This window comes from Carica papaya, chromosome 1 (assembly GCF_054855325.1).
Source record: "Carica papaya isolate Zhongbai chromosome 1, ASM5485532v1, whole genome shotgun sequence".
In the NCBI taxonomy this organism is placed as follows: Eukaryota; Viridiplantae; Streptophyta; class Magnoliopsida; order Brassicales; family Caricaceae; genus Carica; species Carica papaya.
Window position 1 is genome coordinate 5443006 of NC_142309.1, and position 23028 is coordinate 5466033.

Below are 23028 nucleotides of genomic sequence, written 5' to 3' on the forward strand. Positions count from 1 at the left end.
TTACACAAAAAGCAACATATGTCCTTTATACTTTTTGTAATTAAAATTAATAAAGTAAAGAAATTTTCATTATCAATTTCTCAAAAAATCTATAATGATTTTTGTATTAGTAATATCATAATCACAGGAATTAGTTGCCACAATAAATCAAATTTCAGCTGCTGAGAGGATAAAAACATTGAATTTGATAATCCCACAAGGCAATTCCATTAATTGAAGGATAAATTGAAGTTAGAAATCATACACACAAAATTTTTGTGCAGGAGTAGGCAACAAAATCCAGCCATTAAATAGGCTAAATAGTATCTGTACAAATATGCGGCAGCAGTAGCTTCAGTATAATCTTTGGAAGCAGCTAATGGTACCATTAGCATATATTGGTGTCCAGGCAATGTGTCCCCAAGTCGTTAGTCCATTTGATCGAGGGAGATTTTATCCATTTCCAGTCCAAAATATTGTCATTGCTTATCTACGTTTTGCAGGTTATCATATTCAATGAGCGGAGGACCTAGACATCAATAGAAAAAGAGGATATAGACACTTGGAGATATTAATCCAATGGCACACCTCGAGATTGACTGCACATAAAAGAACACCTTAAATATAACAGACCACCCAAGTTGTTCTTGCAATGAGGGAAAAAAAGAAAAAGCCTTGAATGGCTCTTGAAGCTGCAGACGGGATGTCAGATGCAACTAAATCTAAAGCTGCAGTCAAGTTTAATTTGGCATGTCCTGGTGACCATTTGCAAATCCTAGAACTAAACACTTCTTTGCTCTTGCCCCTTTCCCTTTGCATATGCCCATGGTTACTATTTTCTTCATTGCAACACTTGCTTTCAAGGTATTTCAAGGTAGTCTGAGGCCGCACCACCAAGAGCCTCCAACCAATTGGCAACATGGTGTCTGCCTCTCTCTATTTTAGATACTCTACTGGAAAGGCCATGCACCTAAAAAACTCAACTTTCGAAATACTTCAACGGGCAGACATTATTAAAGCGCATCACTTAAAGGTTATGACTTAAGGGAAAACAACTAAAGGTCTAGATGTAGCATAAATACAGAATATGAGTTAAATCAAATAAAAAATAATTCAGAAAAAAAAAATGTAATTAATAATTCTTGCTTAGTACATTAAGAGTAGTTCTAATTACTATAATTTTCAAACTGTCAAATAAATTGAACATAATTATAATACCACATATGAGATTAACAAACTTTTGCTCTAATTTCTTGTTTTGAATTTTAGGAACAAAAATTTACCTACTTGTGAAATCTCAAATAACTTCTTAAATTTTACTTCAAAAGTCACTTTTAACTAAAAGAAACTTTCTTAATTTTTGTCAAAATTCCACTAGTTCACAACAAAGGGGCAAATCGAAATCCGGCGGCCAAATATTTCTTCAGAAAAAATTCCGCCAAACAGACTCTGAGTCAAGGAAATTGCATCAGTTTCTCTAAAATATACATAGAAAGAGATCGGGATTTAAAAGGAAATGAGTAATTAAAGGCTTCAACTAAATGTCAATCATTCCTTGACTATGCTTTTTATCTACAACTCAAATACACATAGGATCAAAATCGAAACTGGACAGACTGTCTCATAATAAAAATACCATTCCCGATTTATGCATTGATACTAGTCAGATTGCTCAAATGGGACGCGAACAAACAACTGCCCGTGGAGAGTAACCACAGCCGATGTCTGATGTGGGTCAATTCTTGAGGGTAAGCTGACAACCTGGAACCAGAGAAAAATTACACCAATATGTTGGAGCTTGATTAAAGATTCGCATCACATCCCATACTGGCAATAGTGAAATAGAAATGAAACCAAAAAGCAAATCAGCATGAGAGGTAAAAGATTTACGATACAGAGAACAGATATTAATGCAATTGCAGCCATTGCCCGGACCAGGGATACCTGGACAACTAAAATGTGGCTGTTCCATATGAAATAATTGGATTATTCATGAACAAATGTTTGAGTTGAGACATAAGAGCTATTCCTTAAAAGAGCTCATTCAGCACAATCCCATTAGTGAGTTTCCCAGTCAACTCTACAAAATAGATCTCATTTAAAAAGTGTGAGGGTTCAAAAATCTCAAATAAAACCCAATGAACTAATCTAACGGTTATCAAATCCAAGACTTTGACTACCACTTTTTTGATAAAAATTTTGATGACATTAAACAAAGGCTTACACCAATCAATCACTTAAATTCAACAACTCCAGTTGTGATAGCCACAACATAACTGCAATGTCTTTAATAATAAGTCCTTACTAGACCGGAGAAAAATTCCAAAAGAAAAAAAATATGAAGGAAGAGAGTATGCACCTTTTTGAAAGGTGTAACACCCCAAAGATTATCAGGATGCTCAGGCTCTCCACTTATAACCAAGCGTCCAGCTGGATCTGATTGAACACGCACCTGTAACCAAAATGACGATTAAAAATCAAATTGAACCAAATTATACAACATCAGGGAGATTAAGCACCAAATAGCTAAACTATAACAAATTTTGTCATAGAACCTTCCACACCCAGTTGAAATCTAAGACACCTAGTAATATATTTTACCACTATCCAATCCCACCAACCCCCAAGGACCAAATACTATTTCAGGTTTCACTCATCACCATCACACATACTGCAAACTGAATAATTACCCAAATCAATCTTTCACTAAGCATCTAAAGGTAGCTCATCCAACTTTGAGCACCGATTAACACTATAGCAATAACTCCACAAAGTCTCAGGGGCAAGTGATAAATCAAACACACTGCCCCTTTCAACAATAAAGAAAAAATTTCAGTAGGGCCATAGGATTTTAAAATAAACTGACAGAAGATTTAATAGGATCCATATTATTTTTCATAAGATTATATTGGTTATTTACAACAATATAGGATCAATTTCCATAGCGATCTCATAGGATTATATTGGGATCCTGCATGCTTACCTCCTCACGCAGAAGTCCTGGAACTAAAGCGTAGACCTCAAAGCAATCTTTCTACAAAAGAAAAGCATATTATGTTCAGTAAACTGCAAATAGCCATATTAAATTTTTTCCCAAATTAGAGAGGAGAACTTACAGTTCTCTGTACATTAATTTTTACCCAATCAGCTGGGGGTCCAACACAAACCACTGTCGTGTCCAATCTAGAAAAGAAGAGGAAAAGCATTCCAGGTCGATGAATTTTTGCCCAGAGTGTCACTTCTCAGCTCAAATTCTACACAAAAAATCTATCTGCAAACCAAATTATATGCAACAGAAATCTTAACTGTGGTTTAGACGTTTTTGTGCGAGCAGCTTTGATGGTGTGTTCCATGTAAGAAGGTCTCTTACGTTTCAGCAAACCTGAGCCAACAGACAAGATCTAAAACTTAGAACTATAATCAGATTTAATATTGAAAAAAATATCTGGACTGTATAAGGCATACCAAGGTTCTTAAGCTGTTTTTCACGCTTATGTAGCAAAAGAGAATTCTTATCCTACAATATTACAGAAGATGGTCTTAATTGAAACAGTTGAGAGAGAAAAACATAGCTACACAATCAGTTGAGGCTTGACTTTACTAGACCTTAATAATAGGATCACTAACTTCACCGTTACCAAGTAGGCGCTGTGAGTGCCAACCCTGCATAGCACGAGCTGCTGCATCTCTCCTTGCTCTACCTGATACTGAAGCCTAGTAGCAACATCAGAAGAAACGTTAACCAAGATCAATAACCAAAAAAAAGCAACAATGTGAAATCTATCATCACGAAAGATGCAACATGCTCGTAATTATGCAACTTTGAAGGAAAAAGAAAAACAAAAAGAGATTAAGCAAAGGATGTCTTCTCATTAGCTTTTATTCTTACCTGGTGATCGACATTCATTGGCTCTGAGTTGGAAGCAATGGGTATATCAAGTTCCCCACCATGCGCCTGATGCCTTTCATAGTCGAGAAGCGCCTGGAGTTCAAATTCGTAAACATGAAATAAAAAATATCAAGAACTTGAGCATACAAAACAATCTGGGATGTATTATGAAATGATGGCTGCAGAAATGCATGACTTGTTAAGCAAACAGAACTCAAGATGAACTTGGCCCAACCAAAGGAAAAGTAGAAAATCAGTCAGAGTGGAGAAAGGCACAGACATGACTTGTTTCAGGCTATAGGGCCAACAAATGAAGCAAGTTATTAGGTATAATTGCCACCTTAACTTAATTCAAATCTTTAATCTCCAGCAAAGTATAATAGTATAAAGTGTTTCTAGAGCAGAAACTCACCTCCTATCTCTACTGACCCACTTAAACGATATAGAAGATAAACAAGCATAAAAATTGGCTTTGGAAGCCAATCACGGGCGAAATAAGCCAATGCACCTTCAATATAGCAGCAGCCATCCATACAGTATTTGGCCGATAAAGGAGGGTTACCATCCTTATATCATAACCCAATTATAGTTTTACTTTAAAAAAGCAACAAACAGCTACTATTATTACTATTATCCAAAAAATTTTGAAATGAAAATCTCTATCACAAGATGATCAAAACTCAATAAACATTTGTAATTCATACCAATCCACCTTTGTTATGAGAATATCTTCAGTGGTGCTAAGTTATTGGTAACCAAAGAAAAGCAACTGCTGTTCAGTCAAATCTAAGGTGGAGGAAGCATTTTAAGGTCCGAGACATAGGTGTCAAGTGAATAGGAGGCAGAGAGCCAATCACGTGTGGGAGCATGAGCATAAAAAGGTGATTTTTGAAATCCAGTGGATCTGTGTATTAGAGAGTAAATTACGTAAGATATATTGTTTTTATGAGCAAAAGTTACACCATAAAGCTTACTAGTTTATTTTAGCAGAAATAAAAACTAACTAACAATTACATTAACCTGAACAACTTTGTAACTGAATTTGTATAGTAATCCAAGTATGAGAGAACATCTCTAACGTCCCCTATATTGTCTCCAGTAAGGAGAGAATGACCTTCAAACAAAATATGCAAAGTCTACAACCAAATATCTCTAATTCTACAAATAGGAGAGCAAATACGTCATAACTCAATCTGTTAAGTTGAAGGTCCTTGTCTTCTGTCTTTTTCAATAAGTGCACAAACGTGGTCATAAATGGAGGTTCTACCCGCCTCCTCACTACTGGGCAACTAGTGGGCCATGGCTTAGTCCACAAATCTCTAAAAAGATGTTCCATGTCTTGCTGCGTTAGAAAATGGGAATCCAGGTTCAAAGCCTCCACGATCTCCTTATTTGGAAGAAACCCAATATTTCCTCGTGGATCAACGTCCACTAACGCCTCGTTGAACACCCTAATTCTTTCTGTCTTCCAATGCTTCCGCTCGTACTCCGAGGGAAACTCCAAGCTCTCTTTCTGCTCGTTGGTGGGAGAACAATCAATGGATTGGTTCCCGGGAGTAGAGGTTTCAACACCTGGGGCAGAAGCCCCGAGGAAGCTATTAGGGAAGGTGATTTTGACACTAAGAGAATTCATAATAGAACAAAGCATATGGCCTTCAACTGTATGAAAGAAGCAATCAAGAGGCAACAGCCGCTGACGCGTTAGCGGGAGAATATGATACAGAGACTTTCATTGCCCTGAACTCCTCACATAAAGCAACAAAGGAAGTTTCAAGTGTTAAAATGGAATTCCCTCAAATTTTTTGTGAACCTTTATCCTTGGCCATTGCTCACTGACCCTACCAAAATAACCAAGATAGAGAAGATCTTAGTCTTTTATCCCATAAATGAAGAAAAAGAGAAGTCTATAGAGTTATGAAAATGTTAATATGCTGCTTTCTTTTGCCAGTTTAGTTATCTCTCTCACTGGATCTATCAGCTGAGTGCCTTATCTCCTTATCCCAAGGAGAATCATCAATTTCTCTTCATATCAAATGACATTAGGAAGGCTGAAAAGTGATAAGTCTTTTAGATTTATAAGATATTTCATTTTCCTTGCATTATCTTGAAAAGTTTAGGTTTGAAATATAAGTAACCCTGTGTGGAATCGCTATCATTACAAGTCAAGACAAGAAGCCTTATCAAGAAGTTGTTCCAGTATTCAATCTTGGTTTGGTAGGGTCATAGGTACAATGGTACAATTCACTCAGTAAGCTTGATACAGTTCTGTATGGTTAAATTCACAATTACATCGTGAAGAATCCATTCCTTTCTGTTGTTGCTAGCACTTTCTCAGACCGAGAGAAAATTTCTCATTATAAAGGGCAAGCAAAGCCTAAATGTTGCTATCCCTATAGGCTAGCAGGCGAAATGAGGAGAGGCTTCAACACTCATACCAACAAAAGCATGCTCCCTTCAAATAAGACACATACTCTAGCTTCTTTAATTTTGATGAAAAAGAAAGAAATGATCTACAAAAGTGTTTTTTTTCTACCATCGTATCTCCCTCCCTTCGTCGAGCCTTTCCTTTAATGGTTGGGGGAAGCATCCCTTATCTGAACTTGGCGGGCATTCTTTCCAGCCTTATTCAAATAGGGGGATGGGTTTGGTTTGAACATAGGCTCAAACATGATTTGAAGGTCCTAGCTATGTCATGTTTTCAGTACAAAACCTAGAAAGGTGCAGGGAACACAAAAAGAGAGTACCTTCTTATGTTGCATTGAAAAAGGACCTAACATAAGAGCAGCTTATCACCAGGTTCTTCCTCTTGCACCCTAGCTGCCCGAGACGCATTAAGGGGGAAATTAGCAAAGCAAGAAAGGTTGAGGGAGGCATATTATTCTCTTTGCAAGAACTTTTGAATCAAAGAAGCATTCGAAATGGACAAAGTGATTTCATTGGTGAAAACAACCCAATACATTGGGGCTTCAAGGAGCCAAAAAACAAAGTCCGTCGACTTGATTTATTTATTTATTTAAATAAAAAGGTATGATGTATGTATTACTTATAATGGGTGAAAAACTCATTTACAAAATAATTTTGCATTTCAGTTAGCATATCAATTAAGTCACTAAAATTCTCAAAGGAATACAATTCTTGTGTCAAAATCAAAATACCAAGAGAATGAAACCATCTCTCTCTAATTCTGTCGATGCTGTCAACAAAATAGATGCCTTTTTTCAATTAAAAAAAAAGAGGAGCAGAATAGACATCCCTTTGTTTGTCTATGTTTATCATCTATTGATTCAGATTTTGATCGTTATGTCCACTCTCTCTTGAAAAGATTGAGGGAGAAAGAGAAGTTAGATCATATTCCTATATCAATTGAAGATCTTCGTCTAATACCGGACTTTGCCTTTCTTTTAGGAATTTCTCATATCCAAGGCAGCTTACCACAAGAGTCCGACCCCATATGACTAGCTGGGAAGACAGTTTGCTTTCGAATGAAATAAAAGTAGTAGTAGAGGCCTCATAGCTACTTTCCTTTTAAAGGAAACCAAAGAACTAATCTTTAGTCAATAAGAGCCTATACTTCAAACCAGCCTCTTCTAGCCAGGACAGCCACGTGCATCCACCTAGAGCGGCCACGCAACTAACCCCTTTCAGCTAGGATAGCCACATGCCTCCATCCACCTCAGCCACATGACCACTATTGCTCACCTCAAGCCGCTGTACACCACCTTGCTCAGCTATGACCAGGGTTAAATGCTGGTGGTGTGAAGTTGCGCAATCTCTTCTTTCAATCAGCCTTCATTGCTGAAATTTCTCTTCCTACACAAACCATTCAGGCAGCATGTAGACTAGATGGAAAGAATTACTTGAAGTGGTGCCAACCTTTTTTTTTTTTTCGAAATAATGAAGTGGTGCCAACTTGTTCAGACTATATTGCGCGGAAAAGGGAAAATCAATCACCTCACAACCACAGGACAAAAACTAAGAAATCCTTGGTTTGAAGCATAGAACAAAGAAGACCCCATAATTACAGCCTGATTATGGAGCTCCATGATACCTGAGATTTGTGACACGTACATGTTCTTGACTGTTGCAAATGGCATTTGGAACTCACTTCATCAAAACTATTTAAACCTATAGATGCTGCCCAAATATATGAGGTTAAAATGAAGAAAAGCTGCAAGACAAGGTAATAGAACATTTACAGAATATTTCAATCAGCTGAAAGCTCTAAGGTAAGAACTTGTCCGCTATAAAGTGTTAAAAACAAAGTATCATGAAGATGCTGCGGTCCTCAAGGAATTAATTGAACATGATTGAGACTGTGATTTTCTATATGGACTCGATCCTCAATTTGACCAGGTAAGAATCCAGTAACTTAATAAACCTAAGGTTCCATTTTTTTCTGAGGTGACAGCTTTACTTTGCAGTAAAGAAAGTAGAAGAGGCCCAATGCTTAATCCCCTTAATACCTGTTACTCTGCTATGACAGATATCAGCAAAAAGAATACCATTAACAAAGCACCCACCTTAGAGACTGAGAAATCTGATCAAGCAAAAACTCCAGAATCGTGACAGCCAGTGGTCTACCTATTACAAGAAAACACGCCAACACAAGAACAATATTGGAAGTTACATGAAAAATCTCCAAGTCAGGACTGGAGCCAAAAGGGAGGACAACAAAGAGAGAATAGGCAGACCCATGTTACCGTACACAACCAGAGGACATAAAACTACAGGTAACAGGAGGATTGAATAATGAAGAAATTGTGAGGGTGAGATCCCTTATCAGCAGTCTAAACAAGTCTTCAGCTACATAGTTTTATTTTGATTCCGGCAATAAAGACGGGTATAGGTTCAGCACAGAAAAGCTAGGATTTTTGTTAAAATTCGGATACCATATTGAGAAATTTATATTTCTTATTTGAACATTACAATCACTCATTTATAGAATTGTCATAACTACATAAAAAGGAACCTAATTATTTTGGGATCCCATGATTTATGGGATATTCCACCATAATAAGGTCCTACTTAAATAGGCCTAATTCTGTATATCACTTTTCTTTACCAACAGCATCTCTTATAAACTTGGTTTACTGGTAACCCAATTTGCCTTCAAGAGGTCTCATGACATAGGCTTATATGTGTCTACTGGATGAACTTACAAAATTATCATTAAGGTGCTTCGTGGGAGACTCTGCGGAGACCTTGATGATAGTATCCTCAATACTTTAGCAAGAAGGCAAATCTTTGACACAACTCTTGTGGCTAATGAGCTGTGGAGGACTTCAAGAAATATAATCAGAAATAAATCTGACTACCCTCAAGAAACGATAGTTGGACAATCTCTATGTAACCTAGATAGAGAAAAATCTTTAAAGTACTCATGTGTCTCAAGTTAAAACAATGCCAAGAAAAACAACTTATCTCAAAGAAGCCTTTAAAAAAAAAAATGACGCCAAACAAGAAAACTTGATCCTCGAAGAATGAAGATCTCCGTACTTATCTCCAGCCAAATCACCCACAACCTAACAAAGAAACCCTATACCAAAGAGCCTCTACTTGGACCTGCCTCCATTTTTTCTACTCGCTGCCCCCTACTTGGACCTGCCTCTAAGGATTGTTGCGTAACAAGCACATAAAGTCTACTGGAATGTCCATCTCAACTTGATAAATTAACTTCAAGCCAAACTACTATGCGAAAAGAGATAGTGACGAGTCTTAATAGCTTATAGTGTATCAGTCATCACACCATGGATAAAGCACAATTTGAGTTGTGATCTTGAAGCAAATCATCAATATTAGACCCATCCAAAACAACAGTTTAAACCATGCCACTTTAAGGCGTCACATCCAACCGAATTAGCCAAACTAACTTTCTGCTCATCAACATTAAGGCTCATAGGTAACTGTCCCAAGGTTAATTTGCAGGCTCTGGGCATGGAAGGTTATAGGTTGAAGGAGAAAATGAGAAGAGCTAATACTACTTACCATCTTTTGGATTGTATAGAAGGAGATGAACAAAGGTTTCTGATGGTTTGATTTACCCAAGAATAAATGGTTACAGACCTTTTGTTTTTTGTTATTGGTCATCCATCCTCTTCATTTAATGGAAGATTTAAGAAACATTACTGACACTTCAATTGATTTTTAAATTTTTTATACATGGGTGAGTACCTCCTTGGTGCCAATATCAATACCTTACACTTTTTATTTCAAAAAAAAAATTCGCAGGCTCAAAGCACATTAAAACATGGGAAACAGTCTTTATGGGATTGTTGTTTCATCTTTCACCTAATTCTAGTAAAGAACTTGTTCTTTAGATTCTTCAGTTATTACTCTTCTAAATCACTTTTCACCTTCTTCCCTTTTAACCCCAATGCTTCTAATTTTGTTACACTGCTTTTCTGGAAGGTGAAAATTCCCCAAGGTTAAGGCCTTTATGTGGACCTTGATGCTTAAGAGGATCAATATTAATTTCTCTCAAAAAAAAAAGAGAGGATCAGTATTAACAACCTGATTCAAAGTGATCTTCGAATAAAGTATTAGGAATAGAAGTAGAAAAATAACACCTTTTTATAAGGTACATTGAAGAAGGAAGAAGAAATTATGTAATTAGTAGATAGTTGCATGTGTGATATTATGTGTGTTGTTTATGAGCCTTATTAGATAGGTGTATGTGCTACATAATGGTGCTATTTTGTAGGTTTATATGCTGTATTTTTATGAAGTATTGTGAGTGTTTGTATGAGAAATTTTTGGAGAAAAAGATCGATAGTTATGCTATCTGGAAAAGAACTTCCAAAAACTGTTTCTCTTCCAAAATCACATCCTTCTTTGGTGCCCTGTGGTTTTCAATATTTGGACCATGGTGTATAGTCTTTTGGGAATTAATTGGGTCATGTCGGGGTCGATTAGGGATGAGTTGTGTGCTTAGGCGGGCTTCTGTGAAAAGAAACGCTATTTACTAATGATTACTCTTTTATCTTTTGGGTTATGCGGAAGGAGAGAAATTTATAGCTTTTGAAGGTAGTGAGAGAGAGATGGGTAATATTAGAGATAGATGGATCCACTTTGCTTTTGGGTCATAACATTAATAAGATGGAAGATTTTGGGATTGTTATTGATCACCTTATTGACTTGTAAATAATTTGTATACAGGTGGTATCCCCTTGATACCATTGTGAATAATACTTTTCTACACTTTTATTTCAAAAAAAAAATGTCAATATGCTATATTAGTGAGCAGTAGGATGTGTAATAGAGGGAATAAAAGATAAGGCTAGGATAAGGAACGTGAGTACCCATGAGTAGTTATCAGAATTCTGGAAAATAACTTCCAGAACAACTGCCTCTCTTCATATTAAAAGACCAAGCTATCTTTGTTGACAAATTATGAAGAAATAATTAATTTACAAGTTTTGAGTACCTATCTTACTCAAGAAATCATTGGGTTTTCTCTTAACAAGCCAATAGTATTAACAGAATCCATAACAAGATCCTAAATAAGGACCGTAAGATAAAGCTACTTCTCCAAATACTTATGGATATTCTGTATGGTTTCAGAGACTATAAGCACCCATCCTTGCACTATGAGGTGGTTTCCATTCTTTTGGAATAAATCGTTTGCACCCTTTGGGGAGTGCTGTGTGTACCCACCAAATCCTGAGATCTTTTTACTGCCAATTTGCGGGTTGTGTGAAGAATAAAAAGCACAGAATTCACGCAAATTAAGTAGGCATCTATCTGAATTAGCATAAAAAGGTCCAAAACATTCTAGAAGCAGGCCTTGAAAATGGATACAACATAATGAACTAAAAATAAAATTCTGAATTGACTCAGTATCATGTGAATATGGGTATTGTAATACTAAATTACCTTCTCATAAAAACCTCGAAATGTCCACGAAACAGTAGTACATGTCCTACATAAAGACAGAACAGCAATGGAAAATGAAAACTGAAAAATATTTTTTTAATAAAAACAAGAGACAAGTCCAAAGACTGAAAGAAATAAATGGAAGGAATAAAGTCAACATGTAGATTTAATATATCATTCTATTTTCAGCATATTGTAGCTACGACCAACAGCATGCACTGTCTCTTACTTTGGCGGTTTAAAAGATTCCCCCACCTGCCTCCACAGCTTGCAGGAAGTAACCTACAATAATCAAAAGCCAGTGTAATATCTGTATTAGCAAAACCAATAAAATTTTTTTTAGCAAATTCATTCACAAAATATGCTGCAGCAATCTCATGTTAGATCATATTGTAAACAATCACAACAATATATCATAGTTATGATCCCACATGATATGCTCATTTTGCTGGTTTGTGGCTAGTTGGAACATGTGCTAGAATTTTCAAGCATCATTGTCAACAGCATGTTAAGAACGGTGCATACACCCAAAATTGAGCAAGGAAGCACGAGAAATGAGCAAAGGAGAAGAAAGAGGAACTGGCTGCAGGAAATCAGAAAACTGGAAGCAAGGAGAGAAAAATGGAGCTGACCGCTCTGGATCACGACCCATAAGGGTCTACATGCATCGTCCACATGTCATTATGCCCAAAATTAATCCGCGCTATGTGGCAAAATTAGAGAAAAAAGAAGCAACACATGTCAAAATAACCGGTGAACCATTTCTTTTCTACACAGTGAACCAGTCCAAGTGTTTCAGATTTTTTCTCTCCAGCCGACGTGCCCTCGCCTGAATAGGCAGCTTTTCTTCATCATTTGCTGGCATTTGACAATGCAAATGAAGATATTCACACCAATTCATGTATATAAATAATGGATTGTATCAAAAACTCAGAGATGTAATCTTCGAAAATAAAATCTCAATTTATTAACTCTCTCTAAACTCTGTCTCACTCTCTCTCCTCTCTCAGGCGTTCTCTCTTTCTATCTGTAGTTCTCTTTCTCTTTCTCTCTCTCATTGGCTACGCTCTCTCTCTCGGCCACATCTCTTTCTCTCTCTAACCATCCCCCTGTCTCTCGCGAACTCTTTCCCCCAACTCCCTCTTTTCTCTCTCTTTCAGAGTCTTCTCTTCTCTCTCTAAATTTCTTTTCTTTCCCTTTTGTTTCTTTACTTCCAAAATCTTTTCCAATCATTGTAGTTTTCTCAAACTTACCCATATTTCTCAATTTTTACCATACCACAAATTAATTTCTTTTGCCAAAATTAAGGTTTCGATGAATTACATGTCAAAACCGGATCCTGACCCAGCATCACATGGTTTTGCACATGATTATTTTCATCAATTTGCTTTAGGCTTTATCTATTTGCATAGGAATTGGATCTCTATTTTGGCTTATGGTCTTTTACTTTATTTATTTGTATGCCTTGTCTCTTTGTTTTTGGTTGAAGGATGCTTTATAATCTCCTCTTTCGTATATTCTCTTTCCCTTTAATAAAGTCTCTTCTTTTCGTTTGAAAACAAATGGACCCACATGATTGTGGAAGAAAAACAAGCAGACAAAAAACAAAGAACAAAAAAAGGTCAGTAAATGTTTCTAACTAGTAAACTCCTCCTGATTTTAAGTATTAACCATCTATCAACCATGGAAAAAAAGAAAACAGTAGAAGCTCAGCTCAGTTAATCAATGAAGACAAAATGCATACCTTGTCATAGCCACCCAATCTAGTTACAGCTCTCCACAACCTTATAACATATAAAGTGGTATAAATTAGTTCTTTTTTAATAGAAAAATAAACGGGTATAAATAAGTAATAAACAAATTTTCAAAGCATTTTCTGTAAAAGATCACAATTTCATATGTACTTGCAAACTTACTTAAGGCAGTTCAAACCCTCTCCATAGAACTTGGGAGGTTTAAATTCCATGCTCCTCTCTCTAAAGAAATTTTCCAACTCCTTCATGAAAGCTGACTGCTCCTCTTCAGTTCCTGATTCACCACCCTCGGAGAAATGATTCTCATCCAACAGAAATGATTGCTTCGAATTCAGATTTCCGATAATGGGCATAGCCAAGTCTATTTTATCCTCCCCGTTCTTCATATCTGCTCCTTTCTCCTGGTCAAATGGTAAATCTGAACATGCAGAACTGTAGCTGACATGTGCAGGACAATTACTCTTTTTAAGTTCACTGTCAGCAGAACCTGCAGTTTTACTTTGAAGCAGTTCAGAATAGCCCTCAAGTTTGATCTCTGTAGCAGGTTCAGCAGCTTCAGGGAGTTCTGTAGATATGTTAGGCCCCTCCTCATAATCATTATCTTTTTTAGAACCAAGAACTTCATTGGCTTCAACATTTATATTTGTTAAGGCTTCAATAGGTGCATCAACTGACCCCGCTTTTAGAGATGTTGATATTTCAGTATCACGTTCAACTGATGCATTGTTTTCCTCTCTTGTAGTTTCAGTATTGGATTTAACTGACCCTTTCTGGTGATCCAGGGCCATTTCAGTATTAGATTTCAAAGACTCTTTCAAATGATCTGAAGAAATCCCAGAAGGAGGATCCTGGTCAGGGATGGATGCCAATTCTATATTCTTCTCATTAGTAGTTATCTTAATGGCAGGTTCAACAGGAAGACTGTTAGGGTATGGGGGAGCTGGATTGGCATCTTGAACAATTATGGGTGGAGGAGAATCATGATCTTCCTTAACTTGTTCAACTTCTCCTTCCATACCACCCAGCGTGCTTTGTCCTGGTTGTTCATTATCATTTTCCTTTGAGTTACTCATCTCTGATGCCAGAAGAGGAAGACCTAAAAATGAATTCTGATATTAACACAAACATGTATGCTTAGTTTGAAATTTGTAGGACAAGCAAAATGAAGAAGAAGGCTAGCATGCATGCTCAAATAAAGGAGGAGAGAGTATCAGAAATGTGGATAAAGCTATTGTTTCACCCACTGAAAAATGAAACGCAATTACTTACAAATTCTCCTAAGTTTAGCACCAAAGTTAATTTCTCCTGTTTTTGAAACTGTTATTATTTCAGTTGAACTGAAGAAAGAAGCAGCATTTGCTATTCGTTGTTTCCTGCAACATACAACTCCTTGAGAAAAACCCTTTGGGCACCATTTCTTTTGGCCTGCTGCTACTTGAGTGTGTCATTTTGGCAATACCAAGTCCAGATATTCCACTTTAAGTCCGCTAAATTTAAAACCCATATAACCATAAAAATTCCTTTTCACACCTTGGGAATTCTTGTTGGCCACACATGCAAGCACAAAATATGTTGATTGAGGTGCAGCATGAGTTGATAACAAAATTTTTTCCATGTCTGCCATTTCTAATTCATTTTATTCTCCAATATTCTTATGTTAACCAAAATGTTATATCCAATTTTCCATATAAAATTAACAAGCAAAGCCACCTGAGCACAAAACAACAACTAAGATCTTTACTACACTTACTGATCACAAAGGAAAAAACTCTAAAAAAAATTAATAAAACGAAAGTAAAGGAGGGTCTGAAAACATCTGCAGATTTGCATCAGTTAGCGGGTTGGTGAGAGAGATAGAATTAGATTTTGGCAAGATCCATGGCTAAAAGGAGGAATACTTAGAGATCAGTTTTTTCAGATTGTTGCTATCACGCAGCACAAGAATACAATGATCAGTAATCATTCAGAGATAAAAGGGGAGAAAGCGAGTGGCGGGTAAATGTGCTGAGAAATCTCAATGATTACGAGATTAATGAATATGAGACTCTTCTAAACACTCTATCTTTCATGTCAATGGACGGTAACAATGACCAACTAGTATCGACTCTCAAGGCCACATGGTCTTTTTCGGTCACATCTTTCTATAATCACCTGGCTAAGCATGGTGACACAGAAACCAGATCTTCTTTCTGACAAATTTGGAAGATTAAAGCCCCTCCGGAAGTTGTTTTCTTCGTGTGGGAGGCCGGAAGGGGATATATGTTGACAATAAACAAACTGATGAGAAGGGGAAAAGTTATGGTGAATGGATATTTTTTTATGTAAAAGAGATACAGAGACTTGTACTCATGTCCTACTTTGGTGTTTGTCCGTGCACAAGTTATGGACTATGGCTTATGGGTTGCTAGGAATCAGTTGGGTGGTGGCTAGATTGGTAAGAAATGAAATTTGAGCTTGGAAGAGTATCAATGGTGGCAGAAACATGCAGATCTCTTCCCCCTTGCTACATTTGGGTTGTGCCGAAAGAGAGAACTACAAAAACTTGAGGGGATAGATAAAGATTTGATTGAATTAAAAATAGATAGTTCCAAATTCTAGGTTTTGGATCATCCTCTTTATTCAATTGAGGATTTTCGGGATCCTATTGATATTAGTGATATGTAAATACTTTGTATGGTGCTTGTGAATTAATGATAAATAGCATACTTTTTATTTTAAAAAAAAAAAAACCATTATCTTGTTTGTTTCATTATAGAAAATAAGGTAAGGTAAAAGATATTTTAAATAAAGAATTTTATTCATTTTGATGGCTTAACACTCTGAAATTGAGGCCTACAACATTTTGGTTTTGAGTAACTTTTGGTAGGTTTTCAAGAAACCTTTAAAGTATCTAATTAAAATCAGCTAAAAACATCCAAAAGGTGCTAAAAGTAAGTTCTCTTATAATTTGACAAATTTATAACTTCAGAAAACTTAACCAGTGTTATTAAACATTGTTGTTGAGATTTTTCAGCTCTGAAGCATATTATAAATGCTATGGGAGAAAGAATTATTCGATAGTGAGCTTGGAGAAGATTTTCCTTTAATAATTAGAAAAGAAATGTTATCAGACATTAAATGAAAGAAGTGATACAAGAGCCAAAAACCTCCTCAAAAAGGAAGAAAAAGAACAGAGAAAAAAAAGATACTGACAAAAAAAATGAAATCACTCAAAACCGACAGAATCCTGGGTCTCAATCAAGTTTCATTTAAAACTTGATGAAAATGATTAGGTAAATTACAAAGGAATCAAACAACTTCTACCATTTCTAATAGGTCATTCATCAAACAGCTGGTGCCGTTACTCCGAAAACGAACTCTAGACCGCTAAAAAAAGAAACAGCATTCATTGTTTGAATTCAATCGCAGAAATCATGTGGAAACTCATTATAATTGATAATGGTCGGTAAAAGAAACAAGCCAACAACAGCTTACCTGTTGTTGCCCGCTAAGACTCGAGAAGCACCGTCATTTATCTCCTTTCTTCATCAAACAAGAGAGTCCTCTCCTTTTCTGGCCTCCATTCTCCTTCCTCCTCCTTCCAGAGCCTTCCCTTTTCTCTCAATCTTCTGTTGACCCAGAAATCAAATTATCATACTTCCCAATTTCTCCAACAGTCAATCACCCTTCACGCATGCCCTCTCGCCTCTTCGCGATCTCAGCTTTCCCGCTACTACTCATCCGACAAAAATCGCGAACTGCTTCCTACTCCACCCTGTTCCTCTTGCAACGACACTGAGACACCCTTTTTCTCCCAAGTCTCTCTTCAATTCTTGATGAAAATCGGATGGGCTTAAATGTCGGTGGACTAGGAGTGACTTCCAATAACGGGCTTAAATAATACTGAGAATTCCTCGATTTTTAAAAATAATTTTATATTTAATATTATAATAAATATAACAACATATTTATTTATCTTTAAAATATAAAAATAATTTTAAACATATTAAAATAAAACAATTGTGATAATACAAGTAATTGAAATCTATTTATTCAATGTGATAATATATAGTAACCATCTGTTTAAATATTTTAAATATAAAAATAGAATATGAGTATAGTTACATTTTTATTTGATTTATTTTTAGTTGTTACAAGCTCTAAAATTATATATTATTACTTTACGTCTACATATTTTCATTCACATAAAAATATTTTATATAAATATAAAACTTATATCTTGGACATAGAATGGGGTAAAATCTAATTTTGATAAAAATAAATAAAAAATATGACAATTTATATTGAAAGAAAATGCATCAAAAATTTAGGGTTTAGGTTTTTGTGTTTAAAGTTTAAGATTTAATATTTTAGGGGCACGAGAGTTTAAGGTTTAAGAGTTTATGATTAGGAGTTTAGTAATTTAAGGTTAGAAGTTTATGATTTAGAGTTTGAGATTTAGAATTTAGAATTTAGAGTTTAAGATTTAGTGTTTGGGATTTATGATTTAGAGTTTAGAGTTTAAGATTTAGGATTTAGTATATAGAATTTTAGAGGTTAATAGTTTAGAGTTTTAGAGTTTAAGGTTAGAGGTTTAAAGTTTAGGGTTTAATGTTTAGATTTCAAAATTTTAGGGTTTAGGTTTCAGGATTAAGATTTAGGATTTTGGATTTAAGATTTAGGATTCATATTTTAAGAGTTGAAGTTTTGGGTTTAAGGATTAGAATTTAGAATTTAAAGTTTAAGAGTTGGGGTACCAATATGAGAATATGTTTTACCTTTATAATTTATATTTGGTAGATAAAATTAAATACTAAAAATACTGCAATAAAAGAAACAAACAATAATAAGATTTTGTTGAAAATCCACAAATATTAAGCAAGTAGAGCTATAAATAAAATGATCTGACGAAATAAGTAAACAAGAAAGGGGTGTTTAGCCATGATTTGTTCTTCTATAGCAAAAAGAAAGAAAAAACTAGGAAAAACATATAATGAGGACACGAAATTAAGGAAAAAAACAAAAAGACTTAAAAGTCTATAAAATCTCAAGAATGATGATAGATCAAAATTGTTTGTAAAACTATGAAAGGTAATCTGGGTTGTTTAAATTAAGAAATGAGGGAACTGTTGCTTCTTTTTTGTAAATTTGAGATCAAGAAACAAATATTCCTAATTAAAGAATGTTGTCGCTATGTTTAAATCAATATTTTATAAAAATCATAAAGATAACAAGAAAACCCAAATAAATCGAAGAGAAATTTGGAAAACGATTGTGAAAACCCATATTAAGAAAATGTGGAGACCCAACTCCTTGAAAATCTTTTATCAAGATTGAAGAAAGTAAAAAAATCACCTACGACTACTATTGGATCTTCTTCTACCTTCTCTCTATCTTCGATCTTCTTTCATTTATCTCTTTTATATCTTCTTCTTACTTCTCTTATTGTTTTTGCTTGTATTTCTGTCTTCTTCTTGGACAAGGCTTATGAGAGAGATTTGATTTTAAAAGAATGAAGAAGGTAGTAGGCAGAAGAGATTTAAATCTAACGGTTGAATTCTTAATTTGTTTTATGGAACTACAAACTTTTCTATCTAGACCCAGGAGAAAAGAGCTACATTTAATTATAGAATTAGAAATCTAAAGATTTAGAAAGAAATTAAATACATAAAAGTTTTAGTCTATCACTTTAGCACGTTTGTTTGTCGTATGTCTGCCATTTTAGCACGTACAAATTCTGTTTGGTACAATGCATAATGGTGATCATCATGGAAGCCGTGAAAACCATGGCTGCGTTAATTGTCATGGATGCAGAAAAAGGAGGTTGGGATCTTACCGCAATAACATCGGACCAGCCAGTAACATATGAGATGTGTATGGTGGGACGTTTCCTAACCTAAGTAATTGTCAAGTATTAACCCATGAAAAACACTCTAGCAGACGTTTGGCAATCATTTGGTGGGGTTAGTATCACGGATCTTGGTACTAACATATTTTTATTTTATTTTTTCTATGAAGTGGATATACAGAGGGTCATGACAGACAACCTTTAGATATTTAACAACCACTTTCTGGTTTGGCATCGATTAAATGATGGTGAGGACACAACCGCAGTCGATATCAACAACGGTCTCTTTTGGGTGCAAGTGCATCAACTGTCGGCTGGGTGTTTCTCGGAATCATTAGCGAAATAGTTTGACAATTTTTTGGGGTCTTTTTAAGATTATGACACAACTCACCTTTAAATGCACATCGAAGGTTACATGAAAATCCGTATTGAGTTAATATCCATCAACCCTTATTTAGAAGGAAAAAACTTAATATGAAATATGGATCAACAACATACGCAATCTTTAAATATGAACATCTTCTGGTCTATTGTTATTTGTATGGATGAATGTGACACTCGAAATTCTTCTGTAAACTCCTCATTCAGGAAACCTAACGCAGGAATGAGATAAATTACTGAGAGCTAATTCCTGTCGAAATCCGCCATCATTTAGTCATTGGCTGAGGGATGATAAGGGTGGCATAATCCCGGGTTTATCGGTAAGAATTGGGGTGTACGCGGAAGTTCAAGAGATGACATCAACAGTTACTCCACAATTAATTTCCCCAAGGATTGTGGACCTGTTAAATTCAAACTCAAACGGGAAAGTGACAGAGAATATGGACCAAGATAAAATTATGGGCCGCAATTTGATTGATGCAAGGTGAAATGACCCGAACCTCCGGTGTACAAGAAATTAATTTAGCCCAGGAAAAAGGTAAGAAGAGGTCACGTCATTAGCCCCCAAGTTATAACACTGTATTACATTTAAGCAGAAATGAGAAGGAACATATGCATCCAATAACACATGAGATATCGGCAAGTCCTGTGGAGTAGGCTCGCCGGATGCCATGAATGCACTTAACTGGAACTGCTGAGGGCTTGGCAATGCTAGTGCAGCACTAACTCTGCAAGTGCGAGTAAGAAAGAACAAGCCAAACATCGTGTTCCTATATGAGACATTGGCGACACAGGGAAAGCTGGACATGATCAAAGTAAAACTGGGTTACCCGAAGGCCTTTGGTATGGATAGACTGGATAAAGAGGGTGGGCTGGTGATATTTTGGTCGAACAACTAACAAATATCAATCATATCTTATTTATTGCATCATGTAAATATGATAGTGGAGTAGGAGTATGGAAGTGTCTGGATATTCATTGATTTTTATGGTCATCTATAACGTCACAGGAGACAAGAAATATGACAATTTTTGTGCACTTTGATGCATGTGAGGCATGGGCCATGGGCTGTTATTGGAGATTTAACAATATCCTCTCAGCAGAAGAAAAAGATAGTGGTGCAGTACCCTCTCAATCTAGTATGTTGGGTTTTCGGGACACATTTGAGAGTTAACTGATTGATTTGCCGTACTTTGGCTATGAATTCACATGATCAAGGGGGTTGGTGGATAGGGTGATCAGAGAGCATTTGGACAGGTGTGTGGTGAACGATCAGTGATTGACTCATTTTCTATATGCAAGACTGAAAAACTAAGTGGCACTAGTATCCGATCATTCCCCTATAATGTTATGCTGTGATAGGAGGGAAGGGAATGTCCATGCAAGATTTTTAGATTAAAAAATGCTTAACTTATCAATCCAGCAATAGAAGAAGTTGTCAATCACGGGTGGAAGTCAGGTAATACTACAAGCTTTATAGACAAGATTGCTAATTGCAAACACCACTTGCAGCATTAGGCAGACACCTGAGTGTAGAATTTCAGCGCCTGTAAGTGGACACTGTATAACAAGATCTGTCAAGTACGAAAAAAGGGAGGTCCAAACATAGGTAAATATCTTCCCTCTTTAAATGATGAATATATTAGAGTGTTGGAATAGGAGGAAGCATGCTGGAGACAAAGAGAAAAGAAGTTTTGACTAACATAAAGTGACCGTAATTATACTTCTTTTCACTATCAAGCAACTCAACAGAAAAGGCAAAATCGAATATCTGCCCTGAAGGATAATAATGGGGAATGGATTCGTGATGCAGATGCAATACAAACGCATATACTAAACTATTTCACTGAACTATTTTCGGTATCTGAGGGAAACTATGAAGCAGTGATAGAGCAGGTAAAAAATAATGTCTCGAAGAAGGTTAATGAAGTTTTGTTACAACCACTAATTAAAGTTAAAATTAAAGAAGTAGCATTCCAAATGCACTCTGATAAGGCACTAGGACCAGATGGTATGAACTCGACTTTTTTTCAAAATTTTTGAAAAATTTTCAGCCGAATATTACAGAGAGCTACATGAACTGGTTTACACAAGGGTCCTTTCCAGAACAGTTGAATGATCCAATGATTGTTCTTATTCAAAAAAGAGAAAGCCCAAAAAGTATTAAAGATCTACGTCCCATCTCGTTATGCAATGTGGCTTATAAAATATTTTCCAAAGTGCTGGTAAATCGTATGAGCAGTTTCTTATCAGACATCATATCATAATATCAATCAGCATTTGTACCGGATAGAAATATGACTAATAATAACTTTCTCACTTTTGAGATAATTCATCACATGCATTTAAGGAGTAAGAGAAGGCGGTCAGATGTGACCCTGAAGGTAGATATGAGTAAAGCATACGATAAAGTCATATGGGAGCATTTAGAAGCTGTGTTGCTTAAGCTCGGATTCAATAGTCGTTGGGTGCAATTGATGATGAAGTGTGTTTTTAATGTGACTTACAGAATTCGAGTGAATGGTTGAGACATTAGCCCGCTTGTTCCGAGCAAAGGGCTATGGTAATGGGATCCCTATCGGTCGTACTTATTTATCTTATGCGCATAGGAACTCTTTGCCATGTTCACACAGGCAAAAAATAGAGGATGAATCCATAGAGCAAAAATTTGTCTCAGAAGTCCAAGTATATCTCATCTGCTATTTGCATGACTCTTTTTTTTTTCTTCACCGCTAATAAGGAGGAGAGTCGAAGGGTAAAATCTATACTGAAGCAATACGAGGATGCTTCTGGTCAAGCAATAAACTTTTAGAAATTACGAGTTTTTATTAGCTCCAACACACTAGAGGACCTTCGTTCCCACCTGAATAGCATCCTACAAGTTCACAACCCAATCAATAATGAAAGATATCTGGGACTCCCATCAGATTGGTCAAAGTAAGAAAAGTGCATTTGCATTCATCAAAGACATGGTTGTGAAGAGGAAGAAGGGCTGGGCGTATAAATTTCTCTCACGAGTAGGGAAAGAAGTGTTACTAAAATTAGTGGTGCAAGAACTCCCTAAATTTTGCATAGGGGTTTTTCAACTTCTGATTAGTTTATGTGAAGAACTTGAAAGAATGATGAATAGTTTTTTCGTGGGTGTCGAAGCAAGATGAATAGAAGAAAATACATTAATTTTCCTGGACTTCACTGTGCAGAAGTAAGATGGAAGAAGGGTTAGGTTTCTGAAAACTCTAAACTTTTAATATAACTCTGTTAGGTAAACAATTCTGGCAGGTTTACAGTGGTCTGCACTTTTTGGTTACGTGATCGCTTACAGCCAA

At 35.9% G+C, this 23028-nt stretch overlaps 1 protein-coding gene across 4 annotated transcripts; it reads right to left on the reverse strand.

Moving 5' to 3' along the window:
- Positions 1-1374: 1374 nt before the first annotated feature.
- On the reverse strand, positions 1375-17348 carry LOC110813013 (AT-rich interactive domain-containing protein 6-like). 4 transcript variants are annotated; one of them, XM_088216439.1, is made up of 13 exons: positions 16969-17348; positions 13657-14590; positions 13485-13524; positions 11970-12022; positions 11741-11786; positions 3869-3961; positions 3607-3693; positions 3445-3496; positions 3286-3361; positions 3096-3162; positions 2963-3013; positions 2339-2431; positions 1375-1740 (listed from the first exon to the last, which is right to left on the reverse strand). In XM_088216439.1, exons 2-13 carry the CDS (start codon positions 14565-14567, stop codon positions 1639-1641), a joined length of 1671 nt encoding a protein of 556 aa, XP_088072565.1. In that variant the 5' UTR covers positions 14568-14590; positions 16969-17348; the 3' UTR covers positions 1375-1638. The 4 variants fall into 4 exon arrangements, with proteins under 4 accessions (XP_088072565.1, XP_088072563.1, XP_088072558.1 ...); XM_088216437.1 differs by having other exon boundaries at positions 3586-3693; positions 13657-14603; XM_088216432.1 differs by having other exon boundaries at positions 3586-3693; positions 16969-17347.
- Positions 17349-23028: the final 5680 nt, after the last annotated feature.

Coding starts and splice junctions, on each gene's coding strand:
- LOC110813013 (XM_088216437.1), bottom strand. CDS start 14,567: ATGAGTAACTCAAAGGAAAATGATAATGAACAACCAGGACAAAGCACG. Junction 3,362..3,444: donor AAAACAGCTTAAGAACCTTG/GTATGCCTTATA, acceptor CTGTTGGCTCAG/GTTTGCTGAAACGTAAGAGA. Junction 2,432..2,962: donor CAGGACTTCTGCGTGAGGAG/GTAAGCATGCAG, acceptor TTTTGGTTACAG/GTGCGTGTTCAATCAGATCC.